This window comes from Hypanus sabinus, chromosome 9, assembly GCF_030144855.1.
Source record: "Hypanus sabinus isolate sHypSab1 chromosome 9, sHypSab1.hap1, whole genome shotgun sequence".
Classification (NCBI taxonomy): Eukaryota; Metazoa; Chordata; class Chondrichthyes; order Myliobatiformes; family Dasyatidae; genus Hypanus; species Hypanus sabinus.
In genome coordinates, this window is record NC_082714.1 from 5,686,135 (window position 1) to 5,704,496 (window position 18,362).

Below are 18,362 nucleotides of genomic sequence, written 5' to 3' on the forward strand. Positions count from 1 at the left end.
GCTGTGTGGAACGAGCTTCCAGTAGAAGTGGTAGAGGCAGGTTCGGTATTGTTATTTAAAGTAAAATTGGACAGGAAAGGAATGGAGGGTTATGGGTTGAGTGCGGGCCAGTGGGACTAGGTGAGAGTAAACGTTCGGCACGAACTAGAAGGGCCATGATGGCCTGTTTCCATGATGTAATTGTTATACGGTTATATATACAGTTATATGGAACAGGCCCTCCCGGCCCAACAAACTGCACCGCCCAGCAACCTACCGATTTACTTACTCACTGCCCATTATGCTGCTGGCATTTGGGGCAGTAATGAAGGTTCTCCATCTCTGGGAGCGTTCTGGACTTCTTTCATCGTGTCAGTAGCTTCTCAGCTTTCACTACTGTCACCCACACAAGTCCTGTGTGGAGACCCGGGGATACTATCGCACTCAGATGTAGAAGGATTCTTCATTGCTGTTTCCATAACCATTTTTTTTTGACCAGACAGGGTTGTTAGTCCAGAGCTTGGAGCCGAGCCTGGAGGAGCGGTGGACCACTGTTAGTCTGTCATCCTGCCTTTGACCGTTTGGCATGGTGACCCTACCAAGAGCCAAACCATAAAGCCTTGTCTCCAGCCAACATGGCTCTCCGGGTCACTGAGGCACTCAAGCCTCCAAACCATGACATAAGAGGTCAGCTGTTTAAGCTTAGCCTAATCAGAGGTGAGTGGTGGGGTGGAGCTACATCTTTGCCAAAGGAGGTGTAGGTACCCCTTCCCACCACTACCTGGGGGTCACCCTTGGACAAGGTGTGGCACCTACTTAGGCCCCGATCAGGGTCACATGAAGCCATGGGAGCAGGTGATGGATGGTTGTATGAGCAGCCGGTGCAGATCACAAGTCCTGGTTATGTGACCACTGATGCCAGGCAGTCAATCTCTGAGGAGTATTGATAATGGCTGGGGTCACCCGTCTTGTAAAGACACTGCCCAGAAGTCAATGGCAAACCACTTCTGGAGAAAAATTTGTCAAGAACAATCATGGTTAAAGACCAACATCATATGGCACAGCTCGTAATGATGATGATGATAATCAAAGGCACTTTACAATGACTAATTAACCTACTAATTGGTACGTCTTTGGAATGTGGGAGGGAACTGAAGCACCCGGAGGAAACCCACGCAGTCACCACAATGACATACAAACTCCTTACAGAGGACGCTGGAAATGAACTCTGGATTTTGACACCTCAAGCTGTAATGCCTTTGTGTTAACTGCTACTCTACCATGACACCCACTTTCAATTCAATCGACAGACCAGTTCCGGTGATCACTTGTGATTTCAGATTTATAGTAAGATTGGAACCACTCACCTTGCTGTGTGAAAGGCAGCTGTCCTGCCTACAGAGACAACGGGTCGCTCTATGGAAGTGAATTGCAGTGTCCCTGACTCTGCATATCTGCAAGACAAAACAAAAATAACTTACTTTCAGTTTCCTTTTCCTTCTTTAGCTCTCATCTAGAGGGTAAAACACTTATCAAGGAAGGAAATTAAAGAAGTGAAAATTGATACAATAAAATTCAGAGTGCTCTTTCAAAGTACATTAACAGTCCTACCAGAATATTTCTCAAACTTAATCAACCTAATTGTATTTCTTTGCTAAATTCAGAGAAGGCTAAAATTCATCTTGAACTGTGTGCTTGAATTATTACAATTGTATTCCTTTCTTTATAAATTATAACAGTCGTATACCCGTTAGCTTGATGGGTAGCTTAACTTTTTTCAGCGCCTGCAATCAATGATTAGAGTTTGATCCCTGCTGCTGTATGTAAGGAGACTCTCCCCATGACTGTGAGAGTTTCCTCTGGGTGTGCCAGCTTCCTCCCACATTCCAAAGACACATGGGCTGGGGTTAGTAAGCTATGGCATGCTACGTTGGTGCTAGAAGCATAATTACACTTGCGGGCTGCCCCAGCACATCCTTAGACTGCGTCGTTCATTAATGCAAATAATGCATTTTACAGTATGTTTCCATGTACTTGTGACAAATAAAGCTAATTTAATTCATCTCTAAATTAATTTGTTTAAAAGGTGTGAATAAAACTCGTTATTCACTCTATATATACTGCAGCGGAGAAACATCTCCTCCAGTACAGAGTCCATTCTGCCCAACAAGCCTCATTAAAACTAACCCAACCCAAGATTAGCTCTATTTGTCACATGTACATTGAACATTAAAAGGTACAGTGAATGCATCAGTTGTGTCAACACCCAAGAAAGATTACATTAGTTTTATTCATCACATGCACATCGAAACACACGTTACACACATGTAAAATATGTCATTTGCGTCAACAACCAACACAATCTGAGGGTGTGCTGGCGGCAGTTCATCAGTGTTCAAGTGTTGCCATGCTTCCTGTGTCAATATAACATGCCCTCAACTCTAACCCATAGGTCTTTGGAGTGTGGGAAGAAATGGAGCACCCGGAGGAAACTCACGTGTTCACAGAGAGAATGTACTGACTTCTTACAGACAGTACTGAGAATTGAACCTGGGTCTCTGGTGCTGTAAAATGTTACGTTAATCACTATGCTGCTGTGCTGCCATGTATATCCTATTCACCTTCACTCCTAGGGATACGTTTTCCAGGCACACAAACTCCTGGGGATAAAATAATTTCTTTCTGCTTCTTCCTGTAAGCACGTTGCTTTTTTTTAAATATTCATTTGCGAAATTGCAAAATATTAAGCAGTTGAGGATTTAATTTTCACAGGGAGAACATACAAACCTTTCACACACAGCAGCAGGAATTGAACCTGGGTCGCTGACACTGTAAAATGTTATGCAAGCTGCTAAGCTGCGGAACTGCCCCACATTCCCACCAACTTGCCACAGGTTTGAGCACTCACCTACATGCCAGGGGCAACTTTGGAATTAATTAACTTATCAACCTCCAGTTCTGGCAGTAGAGTTTTCACGTTCCTCCTGTGACTGATCTGGGAAAAAGCCAGAGACTCGCACACTCACAGGAGGAAGATGGAAACGAGAGTCAATAGTGGAGGTCAGGACTGAATGCAGATGTGAGACAGCAGCTTTATCAGCTCAACTGCTGCATTGTTCAGTACTTCAGAAGTAATTCCAAAAGAATTCTTCAAGACTAATAAAGGTCGTCCATTACCTCTTTCTGTAAATTCAAATTGGCTGCTCATTTCCACTCAGTCAGAATCAAGATCCCCTGACAGACATGAGGATTTCACAAAATAAGTTTCAAGTAGCAGAACTGTATATATAAACCACCCCTGGGACATACAGTGTTGTATCTATTCTAAAACACCATTTATATTTAATGATGCATTTGGGAAGAATCAATACGGCTTATTTCAGGAGAGAAAGTTAAAAAGATTAAAAGCTCACGAGTCTGGTCAGTAAGCCTGGTTTGCTGGTTCACTGGCAAGACAAATGGCGGGAAAGCTGAGAGTACTCGATTGTTGTGTGGACCAGGCCCTCAGGCAGCAGGGTCGCCTGATGCAGCTGCCCAGGGCAGGAGATGCCAGAGCCGGTGTGGCAGAGAGCTGGAGCCCGTGCTGGGTCGGAGGCTAGCCTCTCCTGTTGGCTTGGGTTGGATTGCCTTGGTCTGTAGCTACACCAGCATGTGAGGAGGACGGCTGCAGACAAGCCACTTAGGAACGTGGGTTATACTTTTTGTGACTGTAGGTTTACTGCTACGTAATTATAGGTGCTGTGTGACTGCTGGTACAGCACTTTGGCCCCAGAGGAACACTGCTTCTTTAGGTTGTATACATGTGTATAGTTGAATGACAATTAAACTTGAATTTCTAGAAGGTGTGCAAAGATTAGAAAAGGTTCCTTCGTCACAAGCCTTGCCAACATTGACCTTCTGCATTGATGTAGTCAGGATTTTGTTTACATGTTACCTGAAGAGAGACAGAGAGACTTGCTGCGGGCTGAATTCAGCGTGTGAGGGCGTTTGTTGGTGTAGCAGCACAAAATTTAAAAAGGGCTCAGGAGCTTTCAGCTCTCTTTCTGTCGGCTGAATCGGCGCAGGGCCAATAAAACGAAAGGAGGTGTAAGCAGAGCGGCCACTGTTGGAGTGGGGCGTTGTTAGAGTGCTCCAGCTTTGGCTCAGCAGGTAGAGGTTCCAGGTAAGCGAGTTCCTAGTAAGCTTTTATCAGTCTCCCTGGTAACTACATCTACATGAAGTACATCAAGCTGCAGCTCCTTAGAGACTGTGTTAAGGAACTGGAGCTACAGATGGATGACCTTCAGCTCGGACAGGAAAGTGAGGAGGTGATAAATAGGAGCTACAGGGAGGTAGTCACCCCTAGATTGCAGGAGGCAGGTACCTGATGACTGTCGGGAGAGGGAGAAGGAATAGGCAGTGCAGGAAACCCCTGTGGTGTTCCCCTCATTAATAAGTATACAGCTTTCGATACTGTTGGTGTTGGGGGGGGGGGGAGGAAACGACCTACCAGAGGGAAGTCACAGTGATCAGGTCTCTGGCATTGAGTCTGGTGCTATATGGCTCAGAAGGAAAAGGGGGAGAAGAGGACCACAGCAGTGACGGGGGAGGAGAGCACACGAGATTCTGTGGATGCAATGGAGATACCCAGATGGTATATAGCCTCCCAGGTACCAGGGTGAGTTACATCTCAATGTAGGTCCGCGACATTCTACAGAGGGAAGGTGAGCAGCCAGAAGTCTTGGTACTTATTGGCACCAATAAAATTGGAGATATCCTGAGGAGAAAATTTAGGGACCTAGGTATAAAGCTGAAAAGCAGGACCTCCAGAACAGTAATCTCTGGATTGCTGCCTGTGCCACGTGCCAGTGAGGGAAGAACAGGATGATCTGGCAGATGGATGTGTGGCGAGGATTTGATACGGGGGCAGGATTTCAGTTTTCTGGATCTCATCAGTACAAAAAGGAAGGGTTATAGCTGGACTTGAGGGGACCAATATCCTAGTGGGCAGGTTTGCTGGAGCTGTTGGGGAGGGTTTAAACTAATTTGGCTGGGGGTTTAAAACCAGAGTGAGGAGGCTGAGGATGGGGCAGTTGGTATTAAAGTAGATGCAGTGTGTAGTGAGACCACGAGGAAGAACAGGCAGATGATAGGAAAAAATTGCAGTCTAGAATGCTTACGAGATGGCTTTTTCGAGCAGCTTGTGATTAAGCCCACTAGGGGGGTCAGCTATTCTCAACTGGGTGTTGTGCAATGAAGCAGAATTGATTAGGAAGCTAAAGGTGAAGGAACTCTTTGGAGGGCAGTGATCATAGTATGACAGAATTCGCCCTGCAGTTTGAGACTGCAAATTGAATGTAGCATTATTACAGTGGAGTGAAAGGGATTACAGAGGCATGAGAGAACAGCTAGCCAAAGTAGATTGGAAGGGGCACTAAGAGGGATGATGGCAGAATAGCAATGGCTGGTATTTATGGGGGAATTCAAAAAGTACAGGAAAGATACATCCCACAAACAAAGGGAGGATGAGGCAACTGTGGCAGACAAGGGAAATGAAAGACAGCATAAAGGAAAAAGAGAGGCAGGTAGTGGACAGGTAGACGATTGGGAAGCTTTTAAAAACCAAAAAAAGCTATAAAAAGAGAAAAGATGAAATATGAAGGTAAGCTAGCCAGTGATGTAAAAGATGATGCAAAATACTTTTTCAGATATATAAAGAGTAAAAGAGAGAAGAAAGTAAATATCGGACGACTAGAAAATAATGCTGGAAAGGCAGTAAAGGGGGACAAAGAAATGACGGACAAACTTAATAACTATTTTGCTTCATCCTTCACTATGGAAAACGCTGGCAGAATGCCAGAAATGCGAGAGTGTTGGTGCTATTACTAAGGGGAAAGTGCTTAGGAAGCTGAAAAGTCTGAAGGTAGGTAAGTCAACAGGACCAGATCGACTACTCTCCGGGATTCTGAAAGAAGTGGCTGAAGAGATTGTGCAGATATTAGTAATGATCTTTCAAGAATCATTAGATTCTGGAACGGTTTCTGAGGAATGGAAAATTGCAAATGTCACTCCACTCTTTAAGGAAGTGAGGCAGAAGAAAGGAAATTATGGGCCAGTTAGCCTAACTTCAATGGTTGGAAGATACTTGAATCTTTTAGTAAGGATGGGGCTTTCGGGGTATTGGAAAGCAATGATAAAATAGGACAAAGTCAACATAGTTTTCTGAACAGGAAATCTCGTCTGACAAATCCATCAGAATTCTTTGAGGAAATAACATTCAGGATAGAAAAGGTGAGTCAATAGATGTTGTTTATTTGGATTTTCAGAGGCTTTTGACAGGGTGCCACGCATGAGGCTGCTGAACCAGATAAGAGCTTGTAGTTTTACATGAGACACTAGTATAGATAGAAGATTGGGTGACTGGCAGGGGGCAAAGAGTGAGAATAAAGGGGGCCATTTATGATTGGCTGCTGGTGACTGGAGATGTTAGGACTGCTTCTTTTTACATGTCAAATGATTTAGATGAAGGAATTGACGGCTTTGTGACAAAGTTTGCAGGCTATACGAAGATAGGTGGAGGGGCAGGTAGTATTGAGGAAGCAGGGAGTCCGCAGAAGGACAGACAGATTGGGGGAAATGGGCAAAGAAGTGGCAGGTGGAATACAATGTAGGGACTTGGGAGCCCTTCTGCAGGATTCCCTAAAGGTTAACTTGCAGGTTGAGTTGCAATGTTAGCATTAACTTTGAGAGGGCTAGAATGCAAAAGGAAGGATGTAATTCTGAGGCTTTATAAGGCACTGGTCAGGCTACACTAAGAATATTGTGAGCAGCTTTGGGCTCCTTCTCTTAAGAAAAGAAGTGCTGGCATTGGAGAGGGTCCAGAAGAGGTTCATGAGAATTATCCCAAGAATGACAGGGTTAACATATGAGGAGCGTTTGATAGCTCTGGTTCTGTATTCGCTGCAGGATAGATGAATGAAACCCATCAAGTACTGAAAGGCACAGATAGGGAGGTTGTGGAGAGGAGGCTCTGCAGTGGAGGACCAGAAGGCACAGCCTCAGAATAGAGATAAGGAGAAACTTCTTTAGCCAGAGGGTGGCAACTCTATGGAATTCATTGCCATAGATGGCTGTGGAGGCCAAGTCATTGGGTACATTTCAGGTGGATGTTGCTAGGTTCTTAATTAGTCAGGGTGTCAAAGGTTACAGGGAGAAGACAGGAGAATAGGCAGGAAAAAAAATTCAGCCATGATGGAATAGCAGAGCAGACTCGATGAGCTGAATGGCCTAACTCTGCTCCTATGTCTTATGGTCTTTAGACAGATTGCCCAGGGTCTGTGAGGTCTTTGATCATGGAGAATTCTGTAAAGAAACACACATTTACGTTGATTTATCTGAGGCCAAAAGGATTTTTTGGAAGCTATTGCAGTATACAGTATAATATGTGATGTTGATCTGGGACACTTGCTTGTTGTAAACTGGGACCTGCTGTCCTGCAAATCAGTTTAATTAACACACTCCCTTGCTGAAAGGTAGTAATGACTGAGCAGTGACTAATGTTTAAAGTAATGACAAACATACCATCTGTTTGTACAGCCTGATGTGCCAGTAACCTCACAGAGAAAGAGTGTAACAATGAGTTTGATGAAGATTTGTTAAGTGATATGCCTGAAAGCACTGATGACATTATAAACTCCACAAGAGCTAATGAGCAACAGGCTTGTGTTAGTGAATAAGACCTAACACATACATCCAGTTTTATAATTGCCTTACCTGGTAGATTGGTTACCTTGTGTCCTTTAGTGTGCCCAACTACCTGGAACCCTAATTAAGAACCCTTTTTCTATGCACCTTCACTTTGCCCCCACAAGAGGCAGGATTTCCTGGTGGTTACCCATTTTAATTCAACTTCCACATCCCAGTCCGACATGTCGGTCCATGCCTCCTCTACTTCCACAATGAGGCCACACTCAGGTTGGAGGAGCAATGCCTCGTATTCTGAGCAGCCTCCAACCTGATGGCATGAACACTGATCTCTCTAACATCCAGTAATGTGTCCTGCTTCCCACTTCTCCCTCTACCTATTCCACGTACTCTTTCTCTCCTCATTTCTTATCTTCCCTGCCCATCACCTCCCTCTGGTACCCCTCCTTCTTCCCTTTCTCCCATGGTCCACTTTCCTCTCCTATCAGATTCCTAACTCTCCAGCCCTTTACCTTTTCCACTTCTTACCTCCCAGCTTCTCACTTTATCCCCCCTCCCTCACCCACCGACATTCCCCCTCACCTGGTCTCACCTATCATCTGGCCAGGTTGTCCTCCTTCCCCTCCCCTCTTCGTATTCTGGCTTCTTCCCCCTTCTTTTCCAGCATCTCAACCCGAGTTTATTCCTCTCTACAGATGCTGCCTGGCCAGCTGAGTTCCTCCAGGGGTGGGTGGGTGTGCGTGTGCACATGCTGCTCTGGACTTCCAGAATCTCTTGAACTTATTGTTCTTTGTTTGACTCTGAAGGTTCCTAACAGGATGTCTGGGCAGACTGTCTGTCTCCTGATTAGCTGGGCAGCACATTGATTTGGAAATCCCTATGTGAGACAGTGGAGGTGCACATTGGGAAGGGAGGAGGGAACTATCTTCCTGCAACCCCTATTCCCATGGTGATTTCCCGTTACACAACAGGAAATACAATAACAAGATTCATTTGAACATTTGTGAACCCGTGTGCTCTGGGAGGACAGTATTGACATAATAGCAGGACTTGCTCAAACTAGAGTGGGTGTAGCTGAACTGGTGCTTTCTGTTCCTTCAGAAAAATGTTTCCCATGACTTTTGTTTCCTACCTGGGCACTACAAGAAAAGGTGGAACTCCACTGCCAGCTTTTATTCAATAATCAAAGCCTTTAATCTTATTTTCTTAAATTATAGACATACAGCACAATAACAGGCCCTTGGAACCCAAAGATCCTGTGTGGCCCAATTACACCCAGATGGTCATTAACCTACTAACACACGTCTTTTTTTCTTGGAATGTGTGAGCAAACCTGTGGTGTGATGGGGAGAACATACAAACTCCACACAGACAGTGGAGGTAATTGAATCCAGGTGCCTGGCACTGTGATAGCATTACCATGCCACTAGAGTTCCTCCAGTACTTTGTGCATTGCTCAAGACTTCCAGCACCTGCAAAATCCCCTATTTTTATGCTCTTCCTCAGTCACTGTTTTACCTAGACCACATTCGCAATTCCAGTAGCTTTTCAAACTACACCTTTCCACTCTACTTGCCCATGAGGTGAAAGGTTTCTTCACCAGTTCTGGGATCTATCCATGAGATTAACCAAATAACCTTTTTTTAGAATGTGGGAGGAAACCAAAACACCCATGCAGTGATGGGGATAAAGTACAAACTCCTTACAGACGGTTCAAAGAATTGACACTGGTGCTGCAATAGCATTATGTTAACCGCTACTTTACCATGTCACCCAACAGGGTCACGCTAACCGCTACGTTACCCCCAACAGGGTCACACTAACCGCTACATTACTCCCAACAGGGTCACACTAACCGCTACGTTACCACGTCACCCAACAGGGTCAGGCTAACCGCTACGTTACTCCCAACAGGGTCACGTTAACCGCTACGTTACCATGTCACCCAACAGGGTCACGCTAACCGCTACGTTACCCCCAACAGGATCACGCTAACCGCTACGTTACTCCCAACAGGGTCACACTAACCGCTACATTACCACGTCACCCAACAGGGTCACGCTAACCGCTACGTTACCACATTACCCAGAGTCACGCTAACCGCTACGTTACCCCCAACAGGGTCACGCTAACTGCTATGTTATCATGTCACCCTATTTACTTTATAAATTCTCCCACTGCCTGGACGCAGCATTCAAAATTGAAGTTCTAAGTACAAAGTATATTTATTATCAAAGCATATATGCAGTATACAACCCTGAGATTTGTCTACCCACAGACAGCCACAAAACAAAAACACCATGGAACCTGTTCGAAGAAAACATTAAACACCAAAATGTGCAAAAGAACAAATTGCACACACAGCAAAAAAAAAGTGAGGTACCCGTCATCATCAATGACCCCACCACCCAGGACATGCTCTCCTCTCACTGCTGCCACCAGCACACAGGAGCCTCAGGACTCGCACCGCCAGGTTCAGGAACAGTTATCACCCCTCAGCTATCAGGCTCTTGAACCAGAGGGGATATCTTCACTCACTCATTACTGAACTGTTTCCATAACCTGTGGACTCACTTTCAAGGACTCTATATTTCATGTTCTTGATACTTAGCACTTATGTATTTTCATTATTTTTTATTTTGTATTTGCACAGTTCGTTGTCTTTTGCATTCTGGTTATTGCCCATCTTATTGGGTGCGGTCTTTCATTGATTCTATAATGTTTCTTGGATTTATTGAGTATGACCACAAGAAAAATGCATCTCAGGGTAGTATGTGGTGACATATATAGAAACATAGAAAACCAACAGCACAATACAGGCCCTTCGGCCCACAAAGTTGTGCCGAACATGTCCCTACCTTAGAAATTACTAGGCTTACCTATAGCCCTCTGTTTTACTAAACTCCATGTACCTATCCGAAAGTCTATTAAAAGACCCTATGGTATCCTCCTCCACCACCATTGCCGGCAGACCATTCCACGCACTCATCACTCTCTGAGTAAAAAAACTTACCCCTGACATCTCCTCTGTACCCACTCCCCAGCACCTTAAACTTGTGTCCTCTTGTGGCAACCATTTCAGCCCTGGGAAAAAGCCTCTGACTATCCACACGATCAATGCCTCTCATCATCTTGTACACCTCTATCAGGTCACCTCTCATCTTCTTTCACTCCAAGGAGAAAATGCCGGGTTCACTCAACCTATTCTCATAAGGCTTGCTCCCCAATCCAGGCAATGTCCTTGTAAGTCTCCTCTGCACCCTTTCTATGGCTTCCACATCCTTCCTGTAATGAGACAACCAGAACTGAGCAAACAACAAATTTCACTGTATGTTTTGAAATTTCTATTTACATGTGGCTGATCTTTAATGCAAAGTTGTATTTTAAAGGGGGGTGGATGTTGGAAAGTTTACAGCAGCAATGAGTTACAACATCCTTCCCAAGTCAGAGTTTCACAAAGGCTACTGCACCAAGACATCCTCATTCCAACACTTGAATCCTCTCACTATGAAGGCCAGTGGAGAGTATCCTGACTGGTTTCATCAAGGCCTGGTAGGGAAACACTAATATCCAAAAATGGAAAAGCCTACAAAAACTAGTAGATACAGCCCAGATCATCACAAGGTTGAGTTTACGAGCCGAGAGGTAATGTTGCAGCTATATAGGACCCTGGTCAGACCCCACTTGGAGTATTGTGCTCAATTCTGGTCACCTCACTACAGGAAGGATGTGGAAGCCATAGAAAGGGTGCAGAGGAAACTTACAAGGATGTTGCCTGGAATGGGGAGCATGTCTTATGAGAACAGGTTGAGTGAACTGGGCCTTTTCTCCTTAGAGCAATGGCGGATGAGAGGTGACCTGATAGAGGTGCACAAGATGATGAGAGGCATTGATTGTTTGGATAGTCAGAGGCTTTTTCCCAGGGCTGAAATGGCTGCCACAAGAGGGCACAGGTTTAAGGTGCTGGTGAGTAAGTACAAAGGAGATGTCAGGGGTAAGTTTTTTACTCAGAGAGTGGTGAGTGTGTGGAATGGGCTGCCAGCAACGGTGGTGGAGGCAGATATGATAGGGTGATTTAAGAGTCTCCTGGATAGGTACATGGAGCTTGGAAAAATAGAGGCCAATGGGTAAACCTAGGTAATTTCTAAGGTAGGGACATGTTCTGCACAGCTTTGTGGGCTTAAGGGTCTGTATTGTGCTGTAGGTTTTCTATGTTTCTATGTATTTCTTTCCGTATTACTATGAATGCCTGCAAGAAATAAATCTCAGGGTAGTATATGGTGACACTTGTGTAATTTGATTACATTTACTTTGAATTTTGCCTTCTGAATCACTTGGTTTATCTACTTGTTTCCCTTTCTCAACTAGTACACCGTGTTTCATTGGATGTTCCCCACTTGCCATTCGAGTGATGAGCTGCTTTCCTGTTACTGGATAGCTCCACATTTACCCATCAGCTGTAACAAATTCTCGAAGTGAGGAGCAATGAATTGATTTTAATTTTCTACTGTGTTGTGGAAGAACCAGGCAGAAGAGTCTCTCATGCCTACTGAAACAGAAAAGTAGCTTCTCATCTCGAAGTAGCAATCTCACTTCCCCTCTTCTCCAATCTAGGAGTGTGTAAATCCTCCACAGTGCAGCACCTTGTGGAAACGCAGTTACTCTGATCAGGTCAATGCAATGAATCTCTGGAGGAAATCATGCTGAGTGTACAGTGTGTATGAATCTCCTGCGAATGGAGACAACATAGAAGGCAGCTGCCCCTAGAAAAATATTAAAAATTTCTTTCAAATAATAATGCACATTATTGATAGAGAACAGTATTGGGAAAGATAGCTTAAAAATAAAATCACTCCTGAGTCTGCTCCAAGGGTTAAGCAGCATTCCAATATCTGCCATTCCCACGGCACACAGCTCATCAATATTTGATGGATCTTCAGCTTAGCTGAGAGACAGAAGCCCTGAATTTTACTGTAACCAGCAGCGATGGTCTCGGTCGTCCCTGCCTTCATATGATACATCTATTTCACCCAGGTTCTGTACATCCTGTATTGTTTCACAGTCCTCCATCCAGTCCCACAAACTCCTCAGAAACAGATCCACACTGCAGGTGTTTTATGTTATTGAGGTTGAATAAGGTAGAATAATAAGATTTATTTTGTGGCCCAATGCTTTATTGCCAGGACATTTTACAAGACAGCGAAACCTTGCTAGGAGTCCGGCCTTGATGGTGTACTTGGTCGAGTACTAAAAACCTGAAATTAACTGGCAGGAGACTTCTTCAATATCTCACTGATGTAGGCAGAGGATCCCACCTTCTTCAATAGGGTGACAATCATACCAGTGCCCAAAAACAATAGGGTGAACTGCCTCAATGACTATGCTCAGTAGCGCTCACATCTCCTGTGATGAAGTGCTTTGAGATCGTGATGATGATTACATCTTGCCTAAGCAAGGACCTGGATCTGCTGCAATTTGCCTACTGACACAACATGTCTACAGCAGATACACTCTTACTAGCTCTCCACACAACCATGGACCAAAGTTCAAAGTTAAAACATCACCATATACGACCCTGACATTCATTTCCTTGTGGGCATTCACAGTAAATACAAGAAACACAATAGAATCAGAGAAGGACTCCACCCAACAGGAGGGACACACAACCAATGAGTAAAAGACAACAAACTGTGCAAATACAAAAAGAAAAAAAGAAATTATAATAAATAAATATAGAGAACGTGAAATGAAGAGTTTTTGAAAGTGAGCTACAGGTTGTGAGAACAGTTCAGTGATGGGGTGAGTAAAGTTCAGTGAAGTTATCTCAAGCTCAAGAGCCTGATGGTTGAGGGGTAATAACTGTTCCTAAACCTGGTAACATGTGGTGATCGTGGAGGAGATGCTGTTGCCAATCCAAACTGACTAGTAAGGAAATTGAGGATCCAGTTGCATAAGGAGGTATTGAGGTCTAAGTTGTGAAGCTTATTGATCAGCTCTGAAGGGATGAAAACATTGAATGCTGAACTGTAGTCAATGAAGAGCATTCTAACGTATTTATCTTCACTGTCCAGAGGTTCCAGAGCTGAGGAAAGAGGCAATGACAAACACAAGGAAATCTGCAAATGATGGAATTCAGCAAGTAAGGTAAACAGTCAATGTTTGCATAGATGCTGCCTGGCCTGCTGAGTACCTCCAGCATTTTGTATGTGTTACCAAAGAGCCAATGAACTGGTTCTTATCCACTCTGGTTTAGGTGCCTGATAGGTAATAACTGTCTCTTGAGCTGGTGGTGTGGGACCCAAGGCTCCTGTACCTTCTTCCTGATTAACTTAAAACTTTCAACCCTCTCGACCTAAGCACTGTTGATACAAAGAGGAGAGGGAGCACACCACACCCCCACCTTCCTGAAGTCAACGACCATTTCTTTCATTTTACTGACATTGAGGGAAAGATTGTTGTCAGGACAGCACATCTTCACCTTCTTCTAGTATTCAAACTCATCTTTACTGGGTGGTCAGGAAGCAGGTCAGTCATTCCCCACAAGGTACCCAGCTGTTGACCTGCCTGGATCTCCATATTGTGTGGCTGGTCCAACTAAGTGTCTGCCCAAAGCTGACCATTGGGACAAAAATGTTGTCTCTGCTGATACTGAGGCTCAGACTTGGTCTTTATGTGGTTATTTTACAGGTTCATGGGGGTGGTTTTGGGGACAAAGTGTGGAGTTATGGGTCAGGTTAGAGTTTAGTGACAGGGATGCGAGGGAGTTAGAGGTCGGGCCGGAGTCTAGGGCTTCACCTCATGTTCTGCACTTGAACGCCAGCAACACAGACGCATGAGGAAGGACATCCATGGTCAGATGTTGGACTGGAGTTCTGTGCGGGCAGGGGGCACGAGGGCTGGTGATGCCCCCACCCCCTCACCATGTATGCTAATTGATGATACCAGAGTTTGAGGTCTAATGTTTGGGATCTGATCATCATCCAGTCTGTAGTCTAAGGCCTGGAGTTGGGGGCCATAATCCAAAGGCCTCATGTGCAGTCATCGGCAAGTCCTGGGGTAATGGCGAAGATTGGAGCCCAAAGGTCAATCGGAAGTCTGGAAGTCTAAGAACAACGAATCTGCGAGTCCACCGGGGAAGTCAAAGGCTCAGTATCCGTGAATCCGCAAGTCCATTGGAGGCTGGAGTCAGCCTGTCCTGGGATTGCCGGATGATGTGTGTGCATGAGTGGGAGAGAGGGACTGGACGTAATTTGCTGCTGTTCGTCGTCGTTATTGCCTGTGTCGGTCTGCTGAACAAGGTGGGCACGCTACGTTGGCACTGGAATTGAGGTGACACTCGCAGTCTGCCCCTCGCACATCCGTGGTGTGTTAACACTGTTATCTCACTGTTTCGATGTGCATGTGATAAACAAATCTGATCTGAAATGTGAATGTCAGTTTCAAGGAAAGGATGCATAATCTAGGGCTTTATTCCCTGGAACGCAGATCGACAGAGGTGAGCTGATAAAGGGATATAAAATCACGAGAGTCATGGACAGAGATGAAGCATGCTTTCTTTATCACAGGGTGCAGTGCGGGAAACAACAGGGTGCAAGTTTAAGGTCAGTGACAGCTTCTTCATACAAATGGAGGTGCATATTTGAAATGAGCTGCCAGAAATAGTGGTTGAGACAGACACATTAGCAACAATTAAAAGTCATCCGGTTAAGTACATGGACAGGAGAGGTTTAGAGGGTTAAGGGCCAAAAGTGGACAGATAGGACTAACTTGTTGGGCCGAATGGTCTGTTTCGACATCGTATCAGACTACGACTCCATCCATCCGACCCTGTCTAGAGAGGAGTTATAGAGTATGACAGCAGAAAGAGACCCTGTGGCCTATCTAGTCCATGCTGAACTGTTATTCTGCCCAGTCTCACTGACCCGCACCTGGACCAGAGCCCTCCATCCATGTACTTCTCCAAACTTCTCTTAAGTGTTGAAACTGAACCCACTTCTACCAGGAATAGGTCTTTAGTCCTCTTGATTCATGCATAAAGTTTTAATGACTTACCAAGTAAAAATGGGCAGGACAGAATAAAAGAAGTTTGAATAGTAAGATAGCTGGTATTCAGCTCACTCAGCTAACTGTGCTAAAGATGCAGAAAGCTAATTCCACACTTTCTGTCACATCAAAAATAGTTTTGAAAATTAATCCTCCATGCAGAGCTTTGCTGTGAAGCAAACTGAGAATAGAAAAAGGCAAATGCTAAATTCAGATACTCTTTACACAGAATGAAAAGTGCGCTACTTATTAATTCCTGCTCAGGGTAACACTACCCCTGACACTTCCAAACCTACTAAAACAGTGCCTGCATTCCATTAGAGACGTCACATTAAAACAACTTCAACAATTTCTGTACTTAAAACTCCATCTCTAAACAGCACACTGTAAGGAAAAGCCCATCACTGAGCACGTCTACACAGAACATTGCCACAAAAAAGCACCACCCCTCATCAAGGACTCCACCATCCAGGCCATGCTCTCTCCTCACAGCTGCCATTGGACAGGAGGTACAGGAGCCTTAGGTCCCACACCAGCAGGTTCAGAAAGTCATTACCCTTCAACCATCAGGCTCCTAAACCAGCATGGATAATTTCACTCACCTCAACTCTGAACTGATCCCACAAACTATGGACTCCTTTCAAGGACTCTACAACTCAAGTTCTCAGTATTATGCATTTATTTATTTTTGTATTTGCACAGTTTGTCTTCTGTTGTACACTGGTTATTTGTTAGTCATTATGTGCAATTTTTCATTGATTCAACTGTATTTCCTTGTTCTATTGTGAACGGCTGCAAGAAAGTTAATCTCAGGGTCGTTTATAGTGACATATACGTACTTCGATAGTAAATTTACTTTGAACTTATTATAGCCTTAGAAACAATAAAGATGAAAGCAACACATTGACTTCAGAATAGTTTGTCACAGGAGGAGGCTGCTGATGCAAAGAAATACTGCTGTACTTGGGAGTTCGTTAACGAGCCTCAAAGATCCTCTGGGCAGGGTCCAGATGGGCAAAGACAAATGCAAAAGAAGTGTTCCTGAAACATTAAGACAGTCTGCAGTGAACCATGATACTAAATACAAGGCATTACAGTACCACAGTGGGCCACAATTTTGAGTAAAGGTTAGCTTGATTTGTCACGTGTAGGTGAGATGGTAGCGTAGTGGTTAGCATAACTATTACGGCTCAGGGTGTTGCTCAATTCTGACGTCATCTGCAACCCACAGGGCGGGAATTGAACCGGGGTTGTTGTGTTGAAGATGCAATCTCAAGATGCTGATCACGAAGCAGAAACGGGGGGATGGCACTGCCCAGGGAGATGATCCTCTGAGCACATTTGAATACACAGAGATCCTCCATACACTCCACCAGCAAAGGGTTGTGCACAAAGAGCTTCAGGTAGCTGCAACGATGCCACATTTTATTGTTTTCTCATTTGATGAAACAGGACGGTATTAGGCTCTTCCAGCTCATGGAGCCCACGCTGCCCAACCACACCCATGTGGCCAATTAACCCACAACACGACAGCACAGCACAGGCCCTTTCGCCCACAATGGTGTGCCGACCACTAACCTACCTTCAGATCATTTTAACCCTTCCCTCCTACACAGCCCTCCATTTTTCTATCATCCATGTGCCTATCCAAGGTTTTTTTTAAGAGATTGGCTCTAATTTGTCACCTGTACATCAAAACACAGCGAAGTGCGCTGGTTGCATCTATGATCAGCACTAAGGTTACGCAGAGGGGCAGCCCACAAATGTTGCCAGACTTTTGCCCACACCTTACTAACCCCAACCTGCAAGTCATTGGAATGTGCAGATGGTCACATGGAGAATGTATAGACAGCAGCTCAAACTGAACCCGTGTCAATGCTGCTGCAGTAGTGTTACACTAATTCTACGCTGCCGTACCGCCCTACGTGATAGAACTGCTTTCCCATTTGCCCCAGTGCTCCCTCCACATTCCAGCAATGAGCCCCAAACAGCACACCCAGAGGCCCTGTGGCGGTGCAGCCCGTGGAGAGGGAGGGAAGAAAATAACAACACACACAAAATGCCAGAGAAACTCGCCTGTGGAGGGGAATAAGTGGTCGATGTTTCAGTCGAGAGCCTTTGTTAGGCCTCAGGAAGAGAATAAATCCTTCAGTTCAGAAGCAGAATCAGGTTTCATACCACCGGCATATGTCATAAAATTCATTCATTTTTTATGGCAGCAGTACAATGCACTCTGTAATAAAAAATCTATAAATTATATTAAGTATAGATAAAATAAAAAATTAAATAAGTAGAGCAAAAAAAAGTGAGGTCGTCTTCATGGGTCCATTATCCAACCAGAAACCTGATGGCAGAGGGGAAGAAGCTGTTTGTAATACGTTGAGTGTGGGTCTTCAGGCTTCTGTACCTCTGGTAGCAATAAGAAGAGGGCATGTCCTGGATGACAGGAATCCATAATGATGGGTGTTGCCTTGTACAGGCATCACCTTTTGAAGGTGAAGATGTCTTTGGTGACATACCAAGTGCCCACAAAGTTCTAATGAAATATAGCCAGTGTCGTACCTCCTTTATAATTTCATCAATATGTTGGGCCCAGGGTAAATCCAGAGCTTCTGTAGCTAATTGGACAATAAGACTGATGCACAAGGTGAAGGCCT

General features: G+C 44.7%; 1 protein-coding gene across 6 annotated transcripts in view; it reads right to left on the reverse strand.

Moving 5' to 3' along the window:
- The window catches only part of capn15 (calpain 15), a 288,563-nt gene that overhangs the window by 198,099 nt on the left and 72,102 nt on the right, over positions 1-18,362 (reverse strand). For 4 of the 6 annotated variants that reach the window (XM_059978926.1, XM_059978928.1, XM_059978924.1 and 1 more), the window contains exon 2: positions 1,347-1,433. Coding sequence is in view for 2 of the 6 variants with exons in the window: in XM_059978924.1 (XP_059834907.1) it covers positions 1,347-1,433 (87 nt within the window). In the remaining 4 variants the exon portion in view is untranslated. Of the gene's footprint in view, positions 1-1,346; positions 1,434-1,726; positions 1,746-18,362 lie in introns of those variants that run through there. The other 2 variants (XM_059978927.1, XM_059978930.1) reach the window with 1 other exon arrangement.